The sequence below is a fragment of the Pelodiscus sinensis genome, chromosome 7 (genome assembly GCF_052426305.1).
Source record: "Pelodiscus sinensis isolate ZL-2025 chromosome 7, ASM5242630v1, whole genome shotgun sequence".
Classification (NCBI taxonomy): Eukaryota; Metazoa; Chordata; order Testudines; family Trionychidae; genus Pelodiscus; species Pelodiscus sinensis.
Window position 1 is genome coordinate 41,050,770 of NC_143058.1, and position 20,826 is coordinate 41,071,595.

Genomic DNA, 20,826 nt, shown 5'->3' on the forward strand with positions numbered 1-20,826 from the left:
ACACTGAATTTGTCTTTCAGTTATTATTGGTGACTTAAAACATTGACCTGGTTACACTAGTACAATGGATAGCAGAATCTAACTCTAGTTCTGCATTTAACATAGAATAACTGATCACTGTGCCAGTCCTATTGAAGATACTACACACATTGGAAATAGCTTAACTAGCTAGAGTGAGATTAGAGACCTTGAGGTTAAATATATATTTATATTAGTATGTACATACAATATACTAGAAATGATACATCAAATACCATAATAATGCAATAATTGGCATGGAGCAAAATAATTCCTAATATTGTATATGGTTTCTTACCCCTTGAACTTGTGATGCATCTGTTGCAAGTCTTGTAGTCAAGGCACCAGGGCTGTTTCTGTGATCATCAAACCAACCAATCTCTTGCCCTAGCATAGCCTGAAAACCAATTTTCCTTAATCGTCTTGTAAGCAGCTCACCAGATTTTGCAAATGTGTATCCCTGGTATGCATAAGAACAAATACTCTTACTATGAAGACCCACATAAATGCATACATAGATAGACATGAACAGAAAAAGAAACTAGCAAAGCAGAAGTTTAATGAATCGCCATTACCTGCAGGAACTGTGTAAAAAATGATACAACTCCAACAAGGACAAAAAGCAGGCAGATGCCATTGATCTGTGATCTTTGTTCTTCTTCATCAGGCATGGAAAAGGTCTTTTGAAATAAAATGAACGTCATAACATCAGAGTGACAATGGTAGTATTAGTATGATCAAGGTGAGCAGAATTTGTTTATGTCAGTGAAAATTTTCACTTCAGCCCTAAAGATGAGGGTCAGATGAAAACATGACGAGACAGATTATCAGTTGGTAAAAAACAGTGTGAATTCATTGATTTCAGTGGAACTTTGCCTTTTTACATCAGCTGACTTCATAAGTGAAGTTACAAGACTGTGGCAAAGATTAGATTAGTGGACTCTATTACTCTTTTCTTTTGCTAAAGCAAAAATAGAACAACTCCCTTAACCCCTATAAAATCCATGAATCTGGTGGCTCATTGGAAAGTGCAAAATTAAATACAACTTGCAAATCAGGACAATTTGCCCTTTGGTACACATGAACAGTTCTCATTGAAGCATGTCTATATCTTCCTTTAGCAGCATCGAAGGGAAAACATAGATCCCACATGTTGAACCAATGTGAAAGTAAGCCACTCTCCTGCCAGTGTACGTAGGGAAGAGAATTCATTGGAAAAAATGTCCAGAGCTCAACTTAGAATTGGTTTTCCTCCTAGATGCTGTTTTTTATCTCCTCTTTGTGTCTGATCTTTTTAACTGCTGCTATTAAACTGATTGCCAATGAAGTAACGGTCCAAATCTCACTTGTCATCTTTTAGCAGTTCCTATTCATAGCAGTTACTGTCATTTGGAATACCTACCAGTTAATTTTTTTACTGCAGCAGCTTGTGTTTGGACTTCTCTGATAAAATGACAATAGTTCTAATTTTTAACTAGATTTAATAAGTAAAATCTCTATACATCTGCAAATCCTACAAGAGAACAACATGTTTAACTCGTGGGAGTAGTTGAAAATAGGTTGCAGATTTGACCTTTAAGACTTACTTCTAAACTATCTTAAATTTTTGCAACTAAATGTAATAGAAAGGGATGTGGGAATTTTTTTCTTAGTTATACATGCAACAAATAAAATACCACAAACTATGTTTTGGTCTTAAAAGGTCACCCCCAATGTATTTATGATTCAGGAGTGATCTATAAAAACTATGGTTTGGAAGAACTTGAAATAAAGCTAGTTATTCTCCACTGGCAAAGCCCCTTCAAAGTAATTTTTAACTTTCAGTATCAACTCCCTGGCAACAAACTAAAGCCTGCAAAATCCAAAATACTAGTGCGAGTGGAAAAGAGATTAACGTGTGCTCCAAATGTCTCTGGTCTGCCTTGACCTTTCAACAGCAGAGCATATTATTTGGCCAGACTTAATTTCATTTATTTTTAAAAAATAACACCACATTTTTATATCATCTCTTCTTATTAATCTATCATAATAAAAGTATCATATACAAGGGTGCTGGTGTTCTTGTCCAATGCAACAAACAATACTCTCCATAGCTTATTTTATCTGAAATTTCTTAGGCTGTCAGCAATTTTGGGAAATATTTGTAATTTATGTAGCTGGGAAGATAAAACTTTGGATTTAGCACCTGTTTCTCAACAGGAGTTAGCCTGGTTTTATGCTTGAGCTGTGAGTTGAATGAGACACAAGAAGCTGATGGCAGCTACTTGATAAAGTAGGTCCTATGCTGAATCTAGATTAGAATACAGATCTAATTATTCCTGGTCCTCGGCTGTCTCTGTACCCTTGCACTACATGGATATATATCTAAACTTTATATAAATGTGCTGAAAAATGTTTTGTGAAAATGGGCATTTTGTACATAACCAGCACAAAGTGCAGCAAGTGTGAAGAATCATAGGAGTCATAGAATACTAGGACTGGAAGGGACCTTGAGAAGTCATCAAATTCAGTCCCCTGCCCGCATGGCAGGACCAGGCACCATCTAGATCAATGGCTTCCTGGCCTGCTGCCAGGCCGCGGTGGCTCTGGGGGGCTGGAGCTGGGGTACGCTGCTCCCACTGCGGCTGTTTGGAGAAGTGCGTCCTGTCCCACCACTCAGCCAGCCAGCATCAGGCAGGGGCAGGAGCAGGGTCTCTTCCCAGATGTGGAAGAGCACGTTGCTGCCCAGTGGGAGGGCTGCGCAGTTTGGCACGGCAGCCTTAGAGCAGCCATAACCTGGGCAGCAGCGCTTAGCTGGTGGCTGGGAAGCAGCGCAGAGCTAGGTGAGGGGAGTGGGGCAGTCCAGGGGAGTCTGAAGTTGGGGCTAGTGCTTTGCGGGTCAGGGGGTTTAAGAGGCAGGGGCTGGCACTGGGGGACTCTGGGGGTGAAGCTAATATTGAGGAGCTCAGGGGTAGGGAGCTGTATGGGGGGTGGGAGACTCTAAGAGGCAGGGGGCTGACACTGGGAAGTACTGGGGTGTCCAGAGAAGGGAGCTGGCACTGGGAGACTCTGGAGATGGGGCTAGTAGTGGGGGATTATGTGGTCAGTGCTGGCACCAGGAGCTCTGGGGATGGGGCTGATATTGGGGATTGGGGGCTAGCACTGTGGAGGGCTCGGGGGGGGTTGGTGCAGTGGGGCTAAGGAAACAGGAGGCTGGCACTGGGGGGGTCTGGTGGTGGGGGCTCTAATGGGTAGGGAACTGGCACTGAGGCATTTGGAATGGGGGGCTGCCACGGGGGGCTCTGAAAGTAGGGGGCTGGCACTGAGGGGGTTGGGTGCAGGGGACTCTGGGGTCAGTGGCTGGTGCTGGAAGGTAGTGGAGGGGTAAGGGGCACTGTGGGGTGGGGCTTTTGGAGGACCAATAACATTTTATTTGCATATTCATTATTTGTATGTTGAATATGCAAATATAATTTAACTGGTCCTCCAAAAGTTTGTGAATGGGTTTGCCAGTTCCTGGTATAAAAAACGTTGGGAACCACTGATCTAGATCCTCCCTGATAAATGTTTATTTTACCTGCTCTTTAATATCTCCAGTGATGGAGATTCCACAACCTCCCTAGATCATTCTCATATGCCATATGTTAATTATTAGATTTGCTCTTGCAATTACTTTCTTCATCTGAAATGGTAGAAGCAAAAATCCTATTGATGGAACAGAAATATTAATTTATAAATAGGACCCTACCAAATTCACAGCCTTGAAGAATGTGTCACGGAATATGAAATCTGGTTTCCCACTGTGAAATTAGGTTTTTGGTGTGTCTTTACCCTAACACTATACAGATTCCATAGGGGAAACCAGTGTTTCTCAAATTGGGGGTCCTGACGCAGAAGGAAGTTGCGGAGAGGTTGAAAGGTTCTTTTGGGGGAATTTAGGTGCTACCACCCTTATTCAGGGTTGCCTTCAAAGCTGGGCAGTCGAAGAGTGGTGGCTGTTGGCTGGGTGCCCACTTCTGAAGACCGTGGCAGTAGCATAGAAGTAAGGATGGCAATACCATACCGTACCATCTTTATTTCTCTGATGCTGCTGTGCAATACTGCCGTCAGACCTGGGTCACAGCCAATAGTCATTGCTCTCCAGCTGCCCAGTGTTGAAGAAAGTGCTGCCACTAGCAGCAGTACAGAAGTAATTTTAGCAATATAACAATTTTCCTTTCCCCTCTCTCCCCCCGCAACACACACACAATAACCCTGAGATCTACCCAAAACTCCTTTTTTTTGTCATTTGCATGGCTCTACAATTACAATACCATGACATTTCAGGATTAAATAGCTGAATTCATAACATTTAGGATTTTTAAAACTTAAACCTTGAAATTGATGAAAATGGACCATGAATTTGCTGAAGACCTATTTATAAAACTAAAAATGTGTGTACATGGCTGTGAAACAGGCTAATGTAGCCTTTGCTCTCCAGAATTCATGAGAGTTCTAAATGAGGGGAGAGAGTCTAGTATTTTCCCAGCTACCCAAGAGTTCATCCCTGTAACTGTTGATACTGAAACACTCCATAAATACATTTGTGTTGATTACTGTATTAGGCCTAGACAATAGGTGACCATGACCAAAAAAGTCTGACCCTACTCTGATTGCAATCAACATGATAAAAATTTCAGTGAGTGCAAAGTACCTTCTTTTCCTTAATCCCCCACTGCAATATTCCCCAGCCACGTTGTGGCTGCTGAAGGAGTGCCTCTGCTTCCCATTAGTGCAGGTGCAAGCTTCTCCAAAGTCTGCAAGGAAGATGTTCTGAGGGTAAGGTCATGGCCAGGCCTCCTTTCCTGAATGGCTTGCAAAGGAGAGCAGCACAGTCTGCTCCCAGCTAAAGGGTCACAGAACTCTTACTGCAGCATACCCCCTGTAGGAGCCCTAGTAATTCTGGCAGCCACTCACAATTCATTCTGAGGCTCCTGCTACAGACCCTGACTCAGGAGCAAGCAGTGGGGCATAAGTACATGAATAAGTGACGTACTCAACTGAGACTTAAGCCTGTTCAGAAGGTCTCCCCAGTAATGGGGCCAATAGTGCAGACTTTCTGTGCCCCTCCTCACAAATGGCATTATGTGGATGCAAATGCAGCTGACATTAGATGAGAACATCTGAGAACTCTGCAAATAATATTTCTCTCTTTCTACTAGATCTGGCTTCCTCTATTCGTAAATGTGCTTCTTCCCTTTCACCGAGTTTATTTTTGCTCCAACACATGCCAACATGTCCATCACCATCATCAATGATGAGGCTATTCATACTACATGTGGAGCAGGGTGTGTGCTGCATCTGTTAACCAGCTGTCTGGCAGGCCCTGCACTAGCACAACTAAAACATTCCAAGGCTATGCTTGGCTATTGGTTCGTAAAGTATCTCAGTTAGGCCCAATTCTTCTAGCATGCACAGAGCCGTCTGCAACATGCTCAGCTCCCACTGGACCCAATCCTTATTGATTAGGAATCAGCCAGAGATCTCACAGTGCTCACTATCTTGCAGGAAGAGCTCTGGCCCAGGCCCATAAAATATGTTCCTATTCTGAAGTGTTTTCAGAATTTTCCTCTATATACCATTACATTTTGACACTTGTCAAAGTCTAGGTCTGATCCTGTAAACCATTGATTTTTCATGGGAGGACAGTGGAATTATCCAGACAGGTAAGTTTTAGCAGGGATGGGCCCTATTTTCCCAGTAATTTTTTTTTTTTTGAGACTCGTATTTACATTAGCTCTGATCTTTCCCTGAGTGGATGTGAAGTAAGCCAAGCCCCTTAGTACATTCATGTAACAGGCAATGTCCTCTTGACGGTGAGGGACAGATAAGAAATAATTAAAAAGGGAAATAATGTTTTTGTAGATACTTTTCTTACATTATTTTCCTTTTACCTGGAAAAGGGGTATTTGAAACAATTCAATTAACACTAATAGTTTCTACATGCAGAGCACTTTACATACATTAATTAATTAACTAGAACCTAAATCATTGTCTTATTAAAGTCAATAGCAGGATTTTCATCAACTTCAGAAAGAGCACAGCTCATGCCCTGATTCATTAAGTAAAGCTCATGTATGCAGAAGATAGAGCTTTCTTGGGGATCGGTCCAAGATGGTGGAATAAACTCCTGCAGGAATCATAACAAACCGCACCATCTCCAGTTACAAGTGGATAGCACACTTCTTTGATTACGCCACCTCTAATGGGAACACAGAACAGCACAGACACACACAAAACACCCCAGGCTACCGACACATTACATTGCACAGCACACACGTTTCTCCCCTTAGGGAGAGGATGGCAGAAAGAAGGAACTATACTTGCCAGATGTTAGTCACAGGGCTTACTGTGCTTCTGCAAGGTGCTTAGAAACTATGGTGATGGGAGTCTTACTGATCAGATCACCCTGCTCAGCTAGGTCAGAGGATTATCCCCACTTGCCAAACTGGGAAGATGAGGCAGAGAGGGGAGAAGATTTGTCAAAGATGACAAAGTCAGTGCTGAGACTAGCATGTCGTAGTTCCTGCTTTAGTTTGTTCATCACTCTTGCCTGCCAAGCTCTAAAGGCATAAGGGTAATAACCAACACTACTGCATGAATTTTAAAATATTAGCATGACTTACCCCCAGAATCTGACTGAATAACAGAGCGTAGAGTGGATTTACTGCCCCATTCACAGCTGCACCAACAGATCCAAACAACATATATGGCCACTCTGGAGCATTATATTTCAAAATCCTGGTGACTGGTGCAGGCTCCACGTCCTCTTCTTCCTTCTCAAACATCTTCTAACAAAATAGATTTGATTTATGAAGTATAAACATTCCCGCAAAGCCACCCACAAGAGATTCATCTCCCCACATCACTGTAGCTTTAGTGAGTTCCTCTTCACAGCCCATGTTATCCTGTTCAGACTGGTGCATCACACATCTGTAGAAAATTTCTGGCACTATAACTTCGGCATGTTACTTCACCGTGATCCGATTTTTTTAATGGCATTTTTATTAGCATGGCATCATGGTCATGTTGTTCTGAGCAGGCTGACAATCAACTTTACCCCACCATATGCAGAGTGTATGTCCTGGGCAATCTTTGAGTGCCTGGTGTTGGAATGAAGAGTAGTCCCTGCACCAACCTATCATGCAGCTGCCACTCCCAGCATCAGCCTGTGGAAACTCTGATCCTATGGATAGCCTTCTGTTAAGGGTTGGAAGGGGGTAGGGACAGTGCCACAAGAGGCAGCTCATGCCCTGTTACTATGTGGAAGTTAGTAAGTACCACATAGAGGAGCTTCCATGGCTCTTGAAAGCATAATTTTACTCTCTGTGTTCAGATCACCAGACAACTGTGTCTCTCTCAGCTACAACTTATAAGCAAATGTGACCAAGCCAAGACCACCACTGTCTGGGCCTTCCTAGGTTCTCTTAGTTCTGAAAGCAGAGCCAGGAGGGAGGAAAACCCCTTTGCTTGCAGATGAGCCATCCATTCATAGACCTGACTTGAAACTTCCACGGAGTTTCACAGGATTCAGGGCTCAAGAGAGGCTTAGACTCCGAAGAGAAATGTCATGGTGTAAGGGTTGAAAAGCAAGCTGGCATTCTTTTGGGAACTATTAAAATGTACACAGGCACCTCATTTCTATATTTTACCTTTTCTTTCAAACTGGTATTTCAAAGGGCTTATAGGAATTGCTCTCTGTCACTCATTGGGAGTAAAATGTTAGCACGTCTCTTAATACATGGGGTACTTAGAGGCCATAAGAAAAAGGGCAGGGAGGGACACCCTTTCTTTCCATTGTCCTTGCACAAGGAAGACTCATAAGAGTGTCTTGCACTCCTGAGCTCCCAGCCGGGGCCTGCTGCCACAAGGGTACCTCCGAGCACTTTTCCTCCAACACCTCAGGAGACAATGGAACATGGATCCATCCTCAGGATAACTTCCCTGATTGCAGTGGAATTATACCCAGGTCAGGAGTATCTTTATGCTTGCTGCTTCCCTACGCTGGCATTATTCCAGCCACTGCAATGCAGATAGGTCACCTTCTCCTCCCTCCAAAACTCTAGGGCCGCAAGAGCCATTACTGAGCCCTCAAATTATTTCCTCACAAGGTGACGTGATGAATTGTTCATGGTAAATTCTTAAGTAATATTTCAAAACATTGTGGTTGTAGGCACTGAGTAGACGCTGTGTGGGCGATGAACAGGCATCCATTACAAGGAGAACAAACGGAGGCCTCAGAGTTATACACTAATTACACCTCATGTTAGGTGAATTGACCTCATGTCAGATGCAAGAATGCTCATAATTACTCCTGGCTAGTGCAGAGACCCCATGCTTTGATTGAGGAGACAATGACTGTGCTGAGCCCTGCTCATTTATTTAAGTGCTCATTGCCGGAACTTTTTGTACATCATTTTACCAGGAATATGTGGGAGGAGAGGAAGAAGAATGTTCTGCTCTTTCCTTTTGTGTTGGTGAAAGCCAAAGGTGCCAGAGTCACAGCCTTGCAGGCTGGAATCCTATGTTTATCCTTGCACGGTGCTGGCAGCAATAGTGCCACTTTCTACATTGCCCTGTGCAGAGCTGATTAAGTGCTAGGAATTGAGGCTGACAGCATTGCCCGGGGAGGGGGGGCGGGAAGGGGGCGGGTGGTGTGGAGAGAGGTGGAGGAGAGGGTATGGGGGTTTTAAATAGCCACTGTGCATATTCCTGCACAGATAGTTCTGAAAGGCCATTTAAAGGCATCCTGCCCCTTTCCTCCATGTAGCTGAACCACACCAAGAAACTGATTCAAACCCCAAGGATGTCATCAAAACTCTCCCATTTATGTCAGTGGCCTGAGGAAGCCCCAGTTACATTCTCAGGACTCCCACATGTCCATAGAGCACATGAGAGCCTAGCTCCACAAACAGTGCAACAAACAGTGCAATTTCTACTTCTGAGCAACTGTTATACTCCACAAAATGAGCATTTCCCCTCACGTGGCCTGAACATGTTTTGGAATGTTCACTTCAACCACACTTACACCCAGATCTCTAGTCGTACTCTGTGCTTGGCTTTGTGTGTGGGTATGTACGTATCAGGTGCCACCCAATTGCAGCACTTAGCTCATAAACAGCAGAGGCCAAGAGTCATATCTTTGTTTAAATACCAAAAGGACACATGCAAGATGATGTGTCTCCTCCACAACCACCTATTAGAAAAATACTTATCTGTATATAATTATCAGGGCCAAAAGATATTAAAACATGTTTTATCTATTGGCATTATAATGTCTGACCGTTTGCGTGGATGTGCCTTCTTCATAATGATGCATTCGATACACAGCATCTGACTGGTCTCCTGCAATTGATAACGGATGGCTGGGTACTACATTAGAGAGCTGAGACTGGGAACGCTGCCGAAGGGAAGCTCTGTGAAACAGAAGGGTGAGAAGGTCTGTTCCTCATGCTCTGATACAATATGTGCTTTGAAGATTGGGTCAGGTTTTTTTTAGACTAATATGAGAACCTGGAATCAGAGATTGTTGAAGCAAACTCTGTAACTGCAAAGGCCCAGCATTGCCTTTCATACTGCTTCTTCTTCAGTCTTCTAACTGTGGGAAGGAGGAATTCCACAACAGGAATGGATACTTCTGTTTAGGTTTATATACCATACCTTGTTCTCTTATATCTGAAAACACAGCTTGTAGGGAAATAGTGGGTGTGCATTTCCTGTTAAACTTGCAATATGTTCACCAAAGCCACAGAAAAGTGGGGTTTCCTGCTCCCTCAGAGTACTCAAGTCAGTTTCACCACAGGGTCCACAGTCATGACACAGCAGCTGTATTACACAGTGCTGCAGCATGAGCACTCAGTCCACCTATCCATGATGGGATGGCACCCCAGTCTACAACTGCTGGGTTAGAAGTGTCATCTGATTCAACACGGCCTTAAATTAACAAAATCTCTTGCATGGAAAGAGGATTTCACGGGGCCAGAAGTGAGTTGTGAAATCCAAGCAGACTCTGCTTTCATTTTCATAAATGTTTTGATAGCAATGCAGAAGAGAGAAGTATCAAGACCAGCTAGAGCCTGGGGACCCTTTAAATTACTGCCAGAGCACCATGCAGCATGCTGGGGGTGCCCAATATGGTGCGCTCTAGGTGGCGCTGAGGGTTAGCTGCCCCCAACCCTGCTCCTTCTGCCCAGGGCCTCGCCCCTCCCTACTTTGCTCAGGGATTCAGCAAGTCTGTCAGCCCCCGTGAATATGAATTGCTTATGGACATGTACATATGAAAACATTATGCCAGAATCCTGATTGCAGGGTGAAAAGGTATCAGACACCATTTTCCACTACCTGTGCAGCTCAAGACAGGATTTGGTCCTATATCTGCCACACAGGGACCATCCTCATCAGTCATTATAGTGTGTGAGATGGATGAGAAGGTTTGTATAGTCAATAAAAAAGGCTACACAAATCAAAGTCCCTGCACTTGCATGAAGCAAGGTCTGTTCTGTCAGTGCAAGAGAATAAGCTAGTCACGTGAATAAGTGCCAGTGCTACTCCCCAGCCTTGTGTGCTGTTGTAAAGCAGGAGTAATACTTGTCTTGTCTGATGTTCAGTATGTGCATTAGTAGGGAGCCCAGAGCAATAAAAGACAACCCACCAATGGCCACCCCTACTTTTCTCCCAAATCTTATGCCCTTTGAACAGGAGGACATAAGATTAGGGTGCACATAGGGTGGAGAGAAACTAAATGTAGGAGTCTTTTCATTAACTTCATGGGCTTGAATGTATTAGTGCACTCTCTACATTTCCACACTTGTGATACTTCTCTATGCTTTAGCAAAGGTGTTTGCAGCATTCTCTCACTTTGTTCTGCACCATCCAAGGCAGTGCAGTCTCCACCCCATGTCATTTAGAAAGTCACCGAAGAATACAAATATCTAGAAATGTATCAAGAGGTGTCAGTATTTTAAAAGCTTACCGCAAACTGCTTCGATAGCTCCCACGGCTAAAAGACTGGACTTTCATAAGGTTTGGCTTAGCAAGCAAGTTATTTTCTGCAATTGTAAAATATGTTAGATGCTCCTTTGTTTGCAGTAAAATTTAGTTAAACCAATTATTTATTTGCAAAACATTAAAATATTCTCAATTCATAGCTGAGGTATTTTGTACATTACCAAAGGAATGTCATCAATTTTTGTTACTATGCCTTAGAATATATGTTTTTGTATTAATTTATATTTGACATATTAAAGTTAGGTAAATTTAATATGAACTCAATGAATATAGTATTTTGAAACTGTGGATGTGGCTAGTAAGGGTGTTTCAAAAATTTGTATTACAATTTAAGTGGCAGAAAATGCTTTCATCCTCAAAGATAATCAGTCTATGTTTTTACAGCATTACACAAGTCATTATATTAGCTTTTAACTTCTGCCTCAGGTCACCAGTAAAACAAATAGGGTGACCTTGGCATACTCCATAATTTATCTCTTTTTTCAACTCAACATTGCCAAACTGTCAATAGCAAAGGAGATATAAAATGCCAGGGAAATGCAGATGAAAAATTGCTGACAAATCTATGTGAGGGAGGTTGATCAGCATGCATGTGCAAAAGCACATTTTGGATAGCGCTACTGATATATCACTTCTATGAGTACTAAAACTCACCCTTCAGGAAAACCAAAGGAGAACAAACAACTAATATTAACAAGGAATCTATTGATGCTCTGTGTTCTGTGGGATATAACATAATTTCTTAAAAATAGCATAAAACACTTACTTTCCACTGCTGTTTCAGTAAGTGCCTTGTCTCCTTGGCTTTGCAAGGTCACCAGTGTGAAGTAAACCCCTTTCCTTTCCAGTAGCTCCTCATGTGTTCCTCTCTCAACAGCCCTTCCATGCTCAAACCCAATGATGACATCAGCGGCTTTGACTGTGGACAGACGATGGGCTATTGAGACGGCAGTGCGCCCCAGGCGAGCCTGAGAGAGAAAAGATCAACAATATTGTTAGGACAGCAACCTGATATTCTGAGAGATGCTGAGCTGAATACATGCTGGAGCATGATCTGAAGTTCAGTGAAGTAAAAAACTGTCTTAAATTGGCTTTGGATCAAGCCCCTACTCACCTCAGCACCTCTCAGGACCTAGCCCTTGGACTGCAGATTCTGCTGCAGGTATTAGCAGTGCTATATAAATCATTACCAAAGATGCTACATCTCAGGGCAAAGAATGGTCATTTGACTGGTAATTAAAAGGTTCAAGGCTATAAAATTAAACAGGAGTTGTAGTACATGTGGAAATTGATGAAAACTCTCCGGTGTCAAGAATGATCGTGCAAGGAGTGAAAAGGGATCACTTACCAAGGTAACTCATGCTCTCTGAATTTCTTGCCTTCTCGGAACCATTCTGTAGGAAACATGTGCTTAGCATATAACCCATCAATTTGGATGTGTAAAAGACCCACATCACTACCGTATCTGTGAACCACAGAACTTTAAAAAACAGCAGTTAACATTCAGAGGTCACACACAGCTCCCTAGACTCTTATATTCCACTGATCAGAGGTGTAAATAACATGCCTCTTCAAACTGTCCCTCAGTTCCTCTCTGCCTCCAGAAACTTGAGAACTTGAGCACTGGAGTAGAGAAGAGAAAGGAGGATCCGTGCTGCTCTGGAGAACCAGTGTAATCAGAAAACAAGAGTTACCTTGATGAGCAACCCCTTTGTCATAGACACCAGAGATTAAAGGAAGACAGAACTGGACAAGAGAATGGATCAAAATATTTGTTCTAGAATGAGTTAAACAGAGTCTTCTTAAAAACATAATTATTTTCCCTGTGCAGACTTTCTGGACTCAAGCTGCATTGTATTTGCTCTCCGAGAGAAGTTTCATCCTAAATTAGGTGGGGGTGCACTGTCCAATCTCCCTAATGTGGCAAAAGATCTTGGCTCAGAGGAAGAATGCAAGGTTGTTCCCTGTAAAGAATCAGCACAGCTGAAAAGCAAGTTTGCCAAGCTCTTGTCAGAGCAACAGAGTTGACCCTGACCAGGCAAGCTTTTCTTAATTCCCAGGGAAGGAAAAGAAACTAAGAAAAAGTCACAGAGGTGGTCTTCCTTCTAGTGTGAAAGAAGCCTCTGACAGCATCATGGGTTCTTGCCTGCCATGGACCAAAATCTCACACAATTGTTTGCTACAAGGCAAAATAAGAGTGTGTCCAGGTAATCTGACTTGGCAGCAATCAGATATGCAGTGAAGGCCTGAGTGATGGATCAAAGGGATTCAGCCATTTCTGACTCTGATCATTGCAGTAGAATGGTTTGACACTTGAGTGATGCTCTGCAAACATGGTTACCTTGCTCTGAATACACCATTCCCACAGATACATTGGGAAGAGAGATAATTCACGTGTTCAGATAATCCATTGGAACCATGTTGTTTGTGAGAAGAAATGCCGTCGGGTCTGTGGAAGAAATCCCTAAATGTATGTGAAGTTTCCTCAGATTTCTATGGGCCATTATCCATCGAGGATATTTAATGAACTCAGCACAGCAGACCTTGGACTTGAAGCAACCAAGTTTAAGCATTTTGGCCTCTGTTTTCAAAATGAGATCACAGTTTATTCATGGCAAAAGTGGTGTTAATATTCATAATGAAAAGCAAAACTATTTAAAATTTGATTTATTTCACTTTGCTCTAAAGGTTAAGTCAGACCCATTTTGCCAAAAATGTAACCACACTGCACACATTTTTCACGCATAAATGGACCCGAGAAGATCAAGCAGATTTCTGAGGAAAAAATAGGAACATTTCTGAGTAACAGGTGCTTTTGAAATGTATGCTCAAAATATGAATGTTCACATTCTGATCTCAGAATAGTCATTAATTCATTTGAAACCTGTGGATTTTCATATTGATAGACTGTGAACAACAACTAACATCTCTCATTTATATAAAATCATTCTTATTTTGTACAGTTTCAAATGTCCATTTTGGAATGTTAATGTATATAACTAATAGAACTTTTATCAACAGTTCGGCAGATTAATTTTAATGTTTCAGCTTGACAGAAAACATTAACAGCAATTCTGTTATGCTAAGATTATTTAAAAAGGATCAAACAATGGTGTTTAACAGTACAAAAATATCTGCCACATTATGCTGGCCCATTAATACTTACTACTAATACAACATAACAAACCTTGTGAAGTGCTTTTTGCACAATAGATTCACTTTCATTGTCCAGTGCTGACGTGGCCATATCGAGTAGCAGGATTTTAGGGTTTCGGACAAGGGCTCGAGCAATAGCTATCCTTTGTTTTTGACCCCCACTCATCTGGCCTCCACCCTCTCCAACAAGAGTGTCAAATTGCTGTATAAAAGAAAAAAATTAAATAAACAACAAAGGATTCTATTCTATTCTCATTGACATCAATAGTAGAAATCTCATGGATTTCTATAGGAGTAGGCCCAAAATTAATAACAACCTTTAGAAGATAAGCACAGTATGTGTCAGTGCTAGATCTTTCATAGAGCTGTAGAGCAGATTCCTGCATATTTAACAAACGTTTTCTTCCCAAACTGGGTTTCCCATGTGTGCCAGCCCCAAACCAAAGATATATACCAAACAAAATGTAAAGTTATTTTTACACTGTATAATTCAGCCATAAGAACTGTAACATGGACAAAAATCCCCTATCTCTCCCTCACTATGGGGCAGCCAATCAGCTAACATTCCAGGGACCCAAGTGGCTTTACATGACTCATGGTGATCACTGTAGTGTAGCAATGTCAGGCACATGGACACTACTTAGTCCAGGCCAGGATTTAGGTGACTGAAAAATTTGTGTGGAGTTAGTGAGGAAGCTGAAGAGCCAGACAGAGCTGCGTGGCCCCGTCTATATCCTATAGGCTAGTGCAGGAGGAGGCTCCAAGATAAGACCAAGGGTATGTCTACACTGCATCCCTAGTTCGAACTAGGGATGCAGATGGAGACAATCGAAGTAGTTAATGAAGCGGGGATTTAAATATCCCGCGCTCCATTAACATGATCTCGCCGGCACGCTAGTTTGAATCACAGCTGATTCGAACCAGGAAGTGCGCGCCGGGACGCGTTAGTTCGGACTAAAGCCCTTAGTCCGAACTAACGTTACTCCTCAAAACTAATGACTAAGTTCGGACTAAGGCCGTGGTCTAGTGCACAGATTCTATGAGGGATTTAGAGTGTGGGAGGTGGCTCAGGGCTAGGCGGGGGGGACAGTTCCCTTTTGGTAGTGCAAGCCCCAGAGAGGTAAGGGAAAGAAAGGGACAGGTGGCCCAATACCCTGCCCTGCACTTGCCTGCAGGCATTGCACCCCACACCTCCCATTGGTCGAGATTCCTGTCCAGTGGGAGCTGTAGGTGGTGGAGCCTGCAGCAAGAGATGCACACAGACAACACTTTTGGCACTTGCAATTCCAGACCAGAGGGGGTAAAGGGAGGAACAGCAGCAGATGGATCCACGTCCCTCTCCAATCCCTCCCTCTCTCCAGGCCAGGCTGAAACACAGGGGCTTTAGTGGCTGCAGCCCAAGGCCTTAACCTAAGGAGTCCCACCAAATGATCTTCACTTTTGGTGACCCAGAGATCTTTTTGTAAGGCACTACTTAGCCCTAGGCTGCAACCTCTAAAGCCCTTTTCTTAATCTATCCCTCTTGGGGGGCACAGAAGTCTGAACAACCAACACCTACTGATGATTGGAATTTGGGGGGTGGAGAACCTCCATACGCCAGATAGTATTAAGAGAAGGGGTGGAAGCTGGAAAGGTTTTCCTGGACTATTTAAAAACACATTGAGGTGAGTGGTAGGACTGGATCATAAGTAGGTTTTTGCCTGGGCAGAAATAGACATTGGGGAATATATCAACTGAGTGTTTTCAGTTCTCTGAAGTATTAATTAGAACTGTGAAGCGATTAAAAAAATGAATCACAATTAATCGTGCGATTAAAAAATTTAATCGCGATTAATCACATGCACTGACCCTTTGAAATACTGCTGGGGTGTTTCAAAGGGACAGCACTGCGGGAACCCGGGATCAGCTGGCGTCCTCAGCTGACCCCAGGCTCAATGCAGCTGCCCCTTTGAAACACTGCCCCAGGAGCAGCACCACAGGAGCCCGGGATCAGCTGGAGTCCCCAGCTGACCCTGGACTCTGCTCACGCTGCACCTTTGAAACACAGTGGCAGCATTTCTGAGTATGACCTTTCAACCAGTTTTGCACCCACCTTTTAGTAATTGTATACAGACCACATTTCCCTAATGTACTCATGAGAATGTCATATGAGACTGTGTCAAAAGCCTTACTAGCTATCAAAATAAATCATGTGCACAACTTACTTCCCCATCCACGTGCCAATAACCCTGTCAAAGAAAGAAATTAGGTTGGTTTGGCATGATTTGTTCTTGACAAATCCATTGTTCACTATTCCTGATAACCTTATTATCTTCTAGGTGGTTCGAATTGATACCAGTATCTACAGGTATGAAAGCTAGGCTGACAGGTCTATAATACCGTGGGTCCTCTTTTTTCCCTTTTTGAAAGATAGGGAGTATGTTTGCCATTCTCCAATCCTGGTCATGGTTACAGACGGAAAGGAAGAGGAATTTTCCCATTGTTCATCAAGTTCTGATGCAAAACTTTACAACAGGCGCAATTTACCATTGGCAGATCCATGATAAAGTTGTAGGCATTGGCTTCCTTGGCTGCTTTGATTATGTCTTCCATACTAGCATTTTCCCGGCCATAGCGAATGTTCTCTGCAATTGTGGTAGCAAACAGGACTGGTTCTTGCTCAACAATGCCAATCAGTGAGCGCAACCACTGAATGTTCAGGGAGCGAATGTCATGGCCATCGAGGGTAACCTACAGAAGAACACCAGTTAAAAGTGAAAAGGCAGCTGCTCTCACACTGCTGTAACAATACGCATCAAATGGAGTTACTTCAGAATCATTATGTTATAAGAGAGATGAAAATCAGCCTAATTTGGACTTCAGACAATATATTCAACAATAAAACTGTAGAAAAAAATAATGAGAACAATGAGCTAGTCCTGCAAGAATATGAATGCTTCTGACACTCTGCTTCCCATGAAGTAAACTGTAGTATTTGCTATACTATATCATATAAATCTTTACACAAGATTAGCTGTTTTGCTCAAAGAGGAATACATTCAGCGAAATCTTATGACAAGACTTTATCATCACAGCATTCCCCTGTGGTTTTCAAATCTATGTATCTATGAAAATCCTAAAATAAATCTCTTCACATGAAAAAATTCACATTTGACTTTTTGTCCTAATTCAGAATGAATTTTTTTTCCAGAAAATGACATTTTATTTAATTAGCCTCAATTTCTAATAACTACACTGCAGGCATTGGTTAAGAGAACTAATTGATGTTTGTAATAAAACTGAAAGAAATATTTCAACTGATTTAGTTTTGGGAGTAGAGGTGGTGCTCTAGAAAATGGAATTTTGCAAAAAAGGATTTTTTTGAAAAAGTTGAGGGAGATTTTTTTTACACAAAACTGTAAAATGAAAATTTATAGGTGTATTGTTTGTTTTTCAGTTGTACATTTTCCTCTCTCTCCTCTGTTCCTTTTTCTCCTTTTTTTCCTTCTCTCCCTCCTTTTTTCACAGACAAAATGGAATGACGAAAAAAAGAGGAAAAGGGAAAGAAAGGAAGGGGGAAGAAACAATGAAAATCACAACATTTTGAAAAGGCAAATGGTCAAAATCTGACAATTTAATACAAAATTTCATAAAAATAACTGAACAAGCAAAAATTCACTCTTCAAACCAGGAAAATCGAAATTACTTTGAAATTTTCCACGTGTTTTCCCTGTAATTTTCATTCTACTCCAGTTTATAAAATATTTTAGATCCTCAGATGGGAGATGTGATATGCGTACAGAGATTTCTGATTGTTAACATGACTAGGACGTGAGGAAATCATGGAACGATTACCATAATATAACTCATTTGTACATGAATAGGTTCAAGCAAGGCTTTCTTTATATTTCATTCACCCTTTGACTCTTAAGTTCAGTTGCTCTCTATTGATCTGTATGTAATTTATTCCTTGAAGCCAAATGTAAATGAAATAAGAATGTTTATACATTAAACTTTTCTGCTGTTGGTAATAAGGCATAGCCAATCCATTCAGCACATAGTGCAGCAGTATCATAGGATAATGGTTACGCGTTTTATGCAACATTTCCCAGGCTTTAAAACAGTTTGCCACTTCTGGATTCTCTAGCCTCAATATTATCATTATAGGAATGAGTGCAATTCCTGCTGAACTTTCATATTTAAGTCTTATTTGTAGGGAAACAATTTTTATCCTCACTAAAATCTTTTCTTTCCCATAAATGTTGCTGATTGTATTATTCAGGAAACTCCATAACAGAACTAAACAAGACATCCTGCTCATTTGCTCAGTCACAGAATCCTGCTTACCAACTTTGAGTAAAAACAATGCTACCTTTTAAAGTGACTATGATGAGAAAAATCCTGCTATAGTGAGATACTCACCATGCCCTCTGTAGGGTCATAGAACCGCTGGATGAGCTGTACTGTGGTGCTTTTCCCAGCTCCGCTGGGTCCAACAAAGGCCGTTGTTTCCCCTGATTTAATAACCATGCTGAGATTATCCAAAATCTGAAAGCACAAGAAAGTCCATTCAGGGTAACTAACATTCCTTAAGCCAAACAGATGGAAATCATTGCGTTTTGCTCTCATCTTAAATGAAAAGGTGAAATGAAAACCAAAGGGTTTTTAAGCAAACTGGAGAATTTCCATGTACAGATAATTAACTGCATTATCCTCCATGAAAGATATGCAAGCAGATTCTGCTCTTTGTTTCTTATGCCAGACTCTCACAGAAATCAAAAGGAGTTAGATATATACATCCTAGAGGAGAATTTGGCCTGTAATTTTTTGATGACTCCTGCATATATGTTATGAGTACCTGCTGAACTCTACATAGTATGTTTGCATCAAAGATATTGTCTGCTGGGTCTAGAAGTGGCTGCTGTAGGAGAAAGAAAGAGCCTGAAGCATGGGCCTGGTGCTTAAACCAAAGTAAGCAAGAGTTATGCTATAGGTAATAGACAGGCTGTATTAGAAGCAAATGTTTGCCTGCAAGTCAGTGTCTCTCAACACTAGAACTGCTATCACAGATAAATGCACATGAAGTATGTAAATACCTTCCATCAGGACAGTACGAGGACACCCAGGCTGAGGACATGATAAAATAATTGGAAACAACAAGAGTATAACAATGGGAAGTGACTGCTTTGGAGAAAAGTACAGGGGGAGGTACCAAACGTGTCATTAGTGCGTAAGCTGATACGTACAATGTGTATCATAGATTATTCATTTCTGTCTATAAATATTGGGGTACCTTGACTTAATTCTTTGTCCAGACTAGGGGGCATTAGTAAAATACATACTATCAATTGAGCCAAGTCCATTGTCCCGGGTACAAATACATAGGAGCTTGGAGGCCACCTGGCTACCGACACCTATTAATGTATTTCGTTCAACAATAAAACCTGACTCAGGTGCCTTCATATCTTATCTGTTTGTGGTCTTTGGGGGCTCTCGTGAAGTCTATTATGCTAGCTATCTGCACTGAGCTGGCATAATATAGTATATTATAGCATATACATGCAGCTGAATGTTTATCATCACTGACGGAGCAGAAGACCTGTCAGGATGCCACACCAGTGAACCCTGAATTTACTGTATTGCTGTCCTGAACTATACAGCTGCATTTATTTGTTTGCCCAATAATAGGTTTTTCGAGCAGAATTTGTCACAGCAGCAGTGAAGCAACAGAACAGACAGGCAATATTCTTTTCCCTTTTCCTAGCACATACAATATAACACTCTGCAGTTCCCTAGAGCAATAGAAGAATTACATTATAAAATCTCTTCACTCATTTTGCTCTATTAGGGTATGTCTACACTACAAAGTTAATTCGAACTAACAGATGTTAGTTCGAATTAACTTTGATAGGCGCTACACTAGCGCTCCGCTAGTTCGAACTTAATTCGAACTAGTGGAGCGCTTAGTTCGAACTAGGTAAACCTCATTCCACAAGGACTAAGCCTAGTTCAAACTTACTAGTTCGAATTAAGGGGTGTGTAGCCCCTTAATTCGAACTAGTGGGAGGCTAACCCTCTCCAGCTTTCCCTGGTGGCCACTCTGGGCACCACCAGGGAAACTCGTACGCCCCCCTCCCAGCCCCGGAGCCCTTAAAGTGGCACGGGCTGGCTACGGTGCCCATGCCAGGTGCAAGCCTGCCAGCACCCAGCCAGCAGACCCTGAACCTGGCACGGCTCAAGCCAGCCACCCAATGCCCCCAGCCCTCCACCTCTTCCCGGGGACCAGGCTGGCAGCTCTCGGGAGCTGTCCACGACCTCCGCACTAGGCACAGGAAAGTGGCCGTCTAGGGCAGGAGAGCTGCCAGCCTGGCCACCCAGGAGCAGGTTTGCATGAAAATCAAGGTGGTCCACTGAGACCCCCGACCCTGAGCCCTGAGCTTAGAATGGCCGTACTGGGTCAGACCAAAGGTCCATCTAGCCCAGTAGCCTGTCTGCTGACAGCGGCCAACCGTAGGGACCCTGGAGGGGATGGACCAAAGACAGTGACCAAGCCATTTGTCTCGTGCCATCCCTCTCCAGCCTTCCACAAACTTCAGGCAGGGACACCACTCCTACCCTCTGGCAAATACCACTCCATGGACCCAACCT

The 20,826-nt window shown here is 42.4% G+C and overlaps 1 protein-coding gene across 4 annotated transcripts in view; it reads right to left on the reverse strand.

Moving 5' to 3' along the window:
- ABCB11 (ATP binding cassette subfamily B member 11) overlaps positions 1-20,826 on the reverse strand; it is a 77,421-nt gene that overhangs the window by 21,742 nt on the left and 34,853 nt on the right. For 3 of the 4 annotated variants that reach the window (XM_075933556.2, XM_014579869.4, XM_075933557.2), the window contains 9 exons: positions 18,601-18,726; positions 16,726-16,929; positions 14,231-14,401; positions 11,810-12,011; positions 11,009-11,084; positions 9,320-9,452; positions 6,663-6,827; positions 594-698; positions 317-478 (listed from right to left, as the gene is read on the reverse strand). In XM_075933556.2, coding sequence (XP_075789671.2) covers positions 317-478; positions 594-698; positions 6,663-6,827; positions 9,320-9,452; positions 11,009-11,084; positions 11,810-12,011; positions 14,231-14,401; positions 16,726-16,929; positions 18,601-18,726 — 1,344 coding nt within the window. The remainder of the gene's footprint in view (positions 1-316; positions 479-593; positions 699-6,662; positions 6,828-9,319; positions 9,453-11,008; positions 11,085-11,809; positions 12,012-14,230; positions 14,402-16,725; positions 16,930-18,600; positions 18,727-20,826) is intronic. The other variant, XM_075933558.2, reaches the window with a different exon arrangement.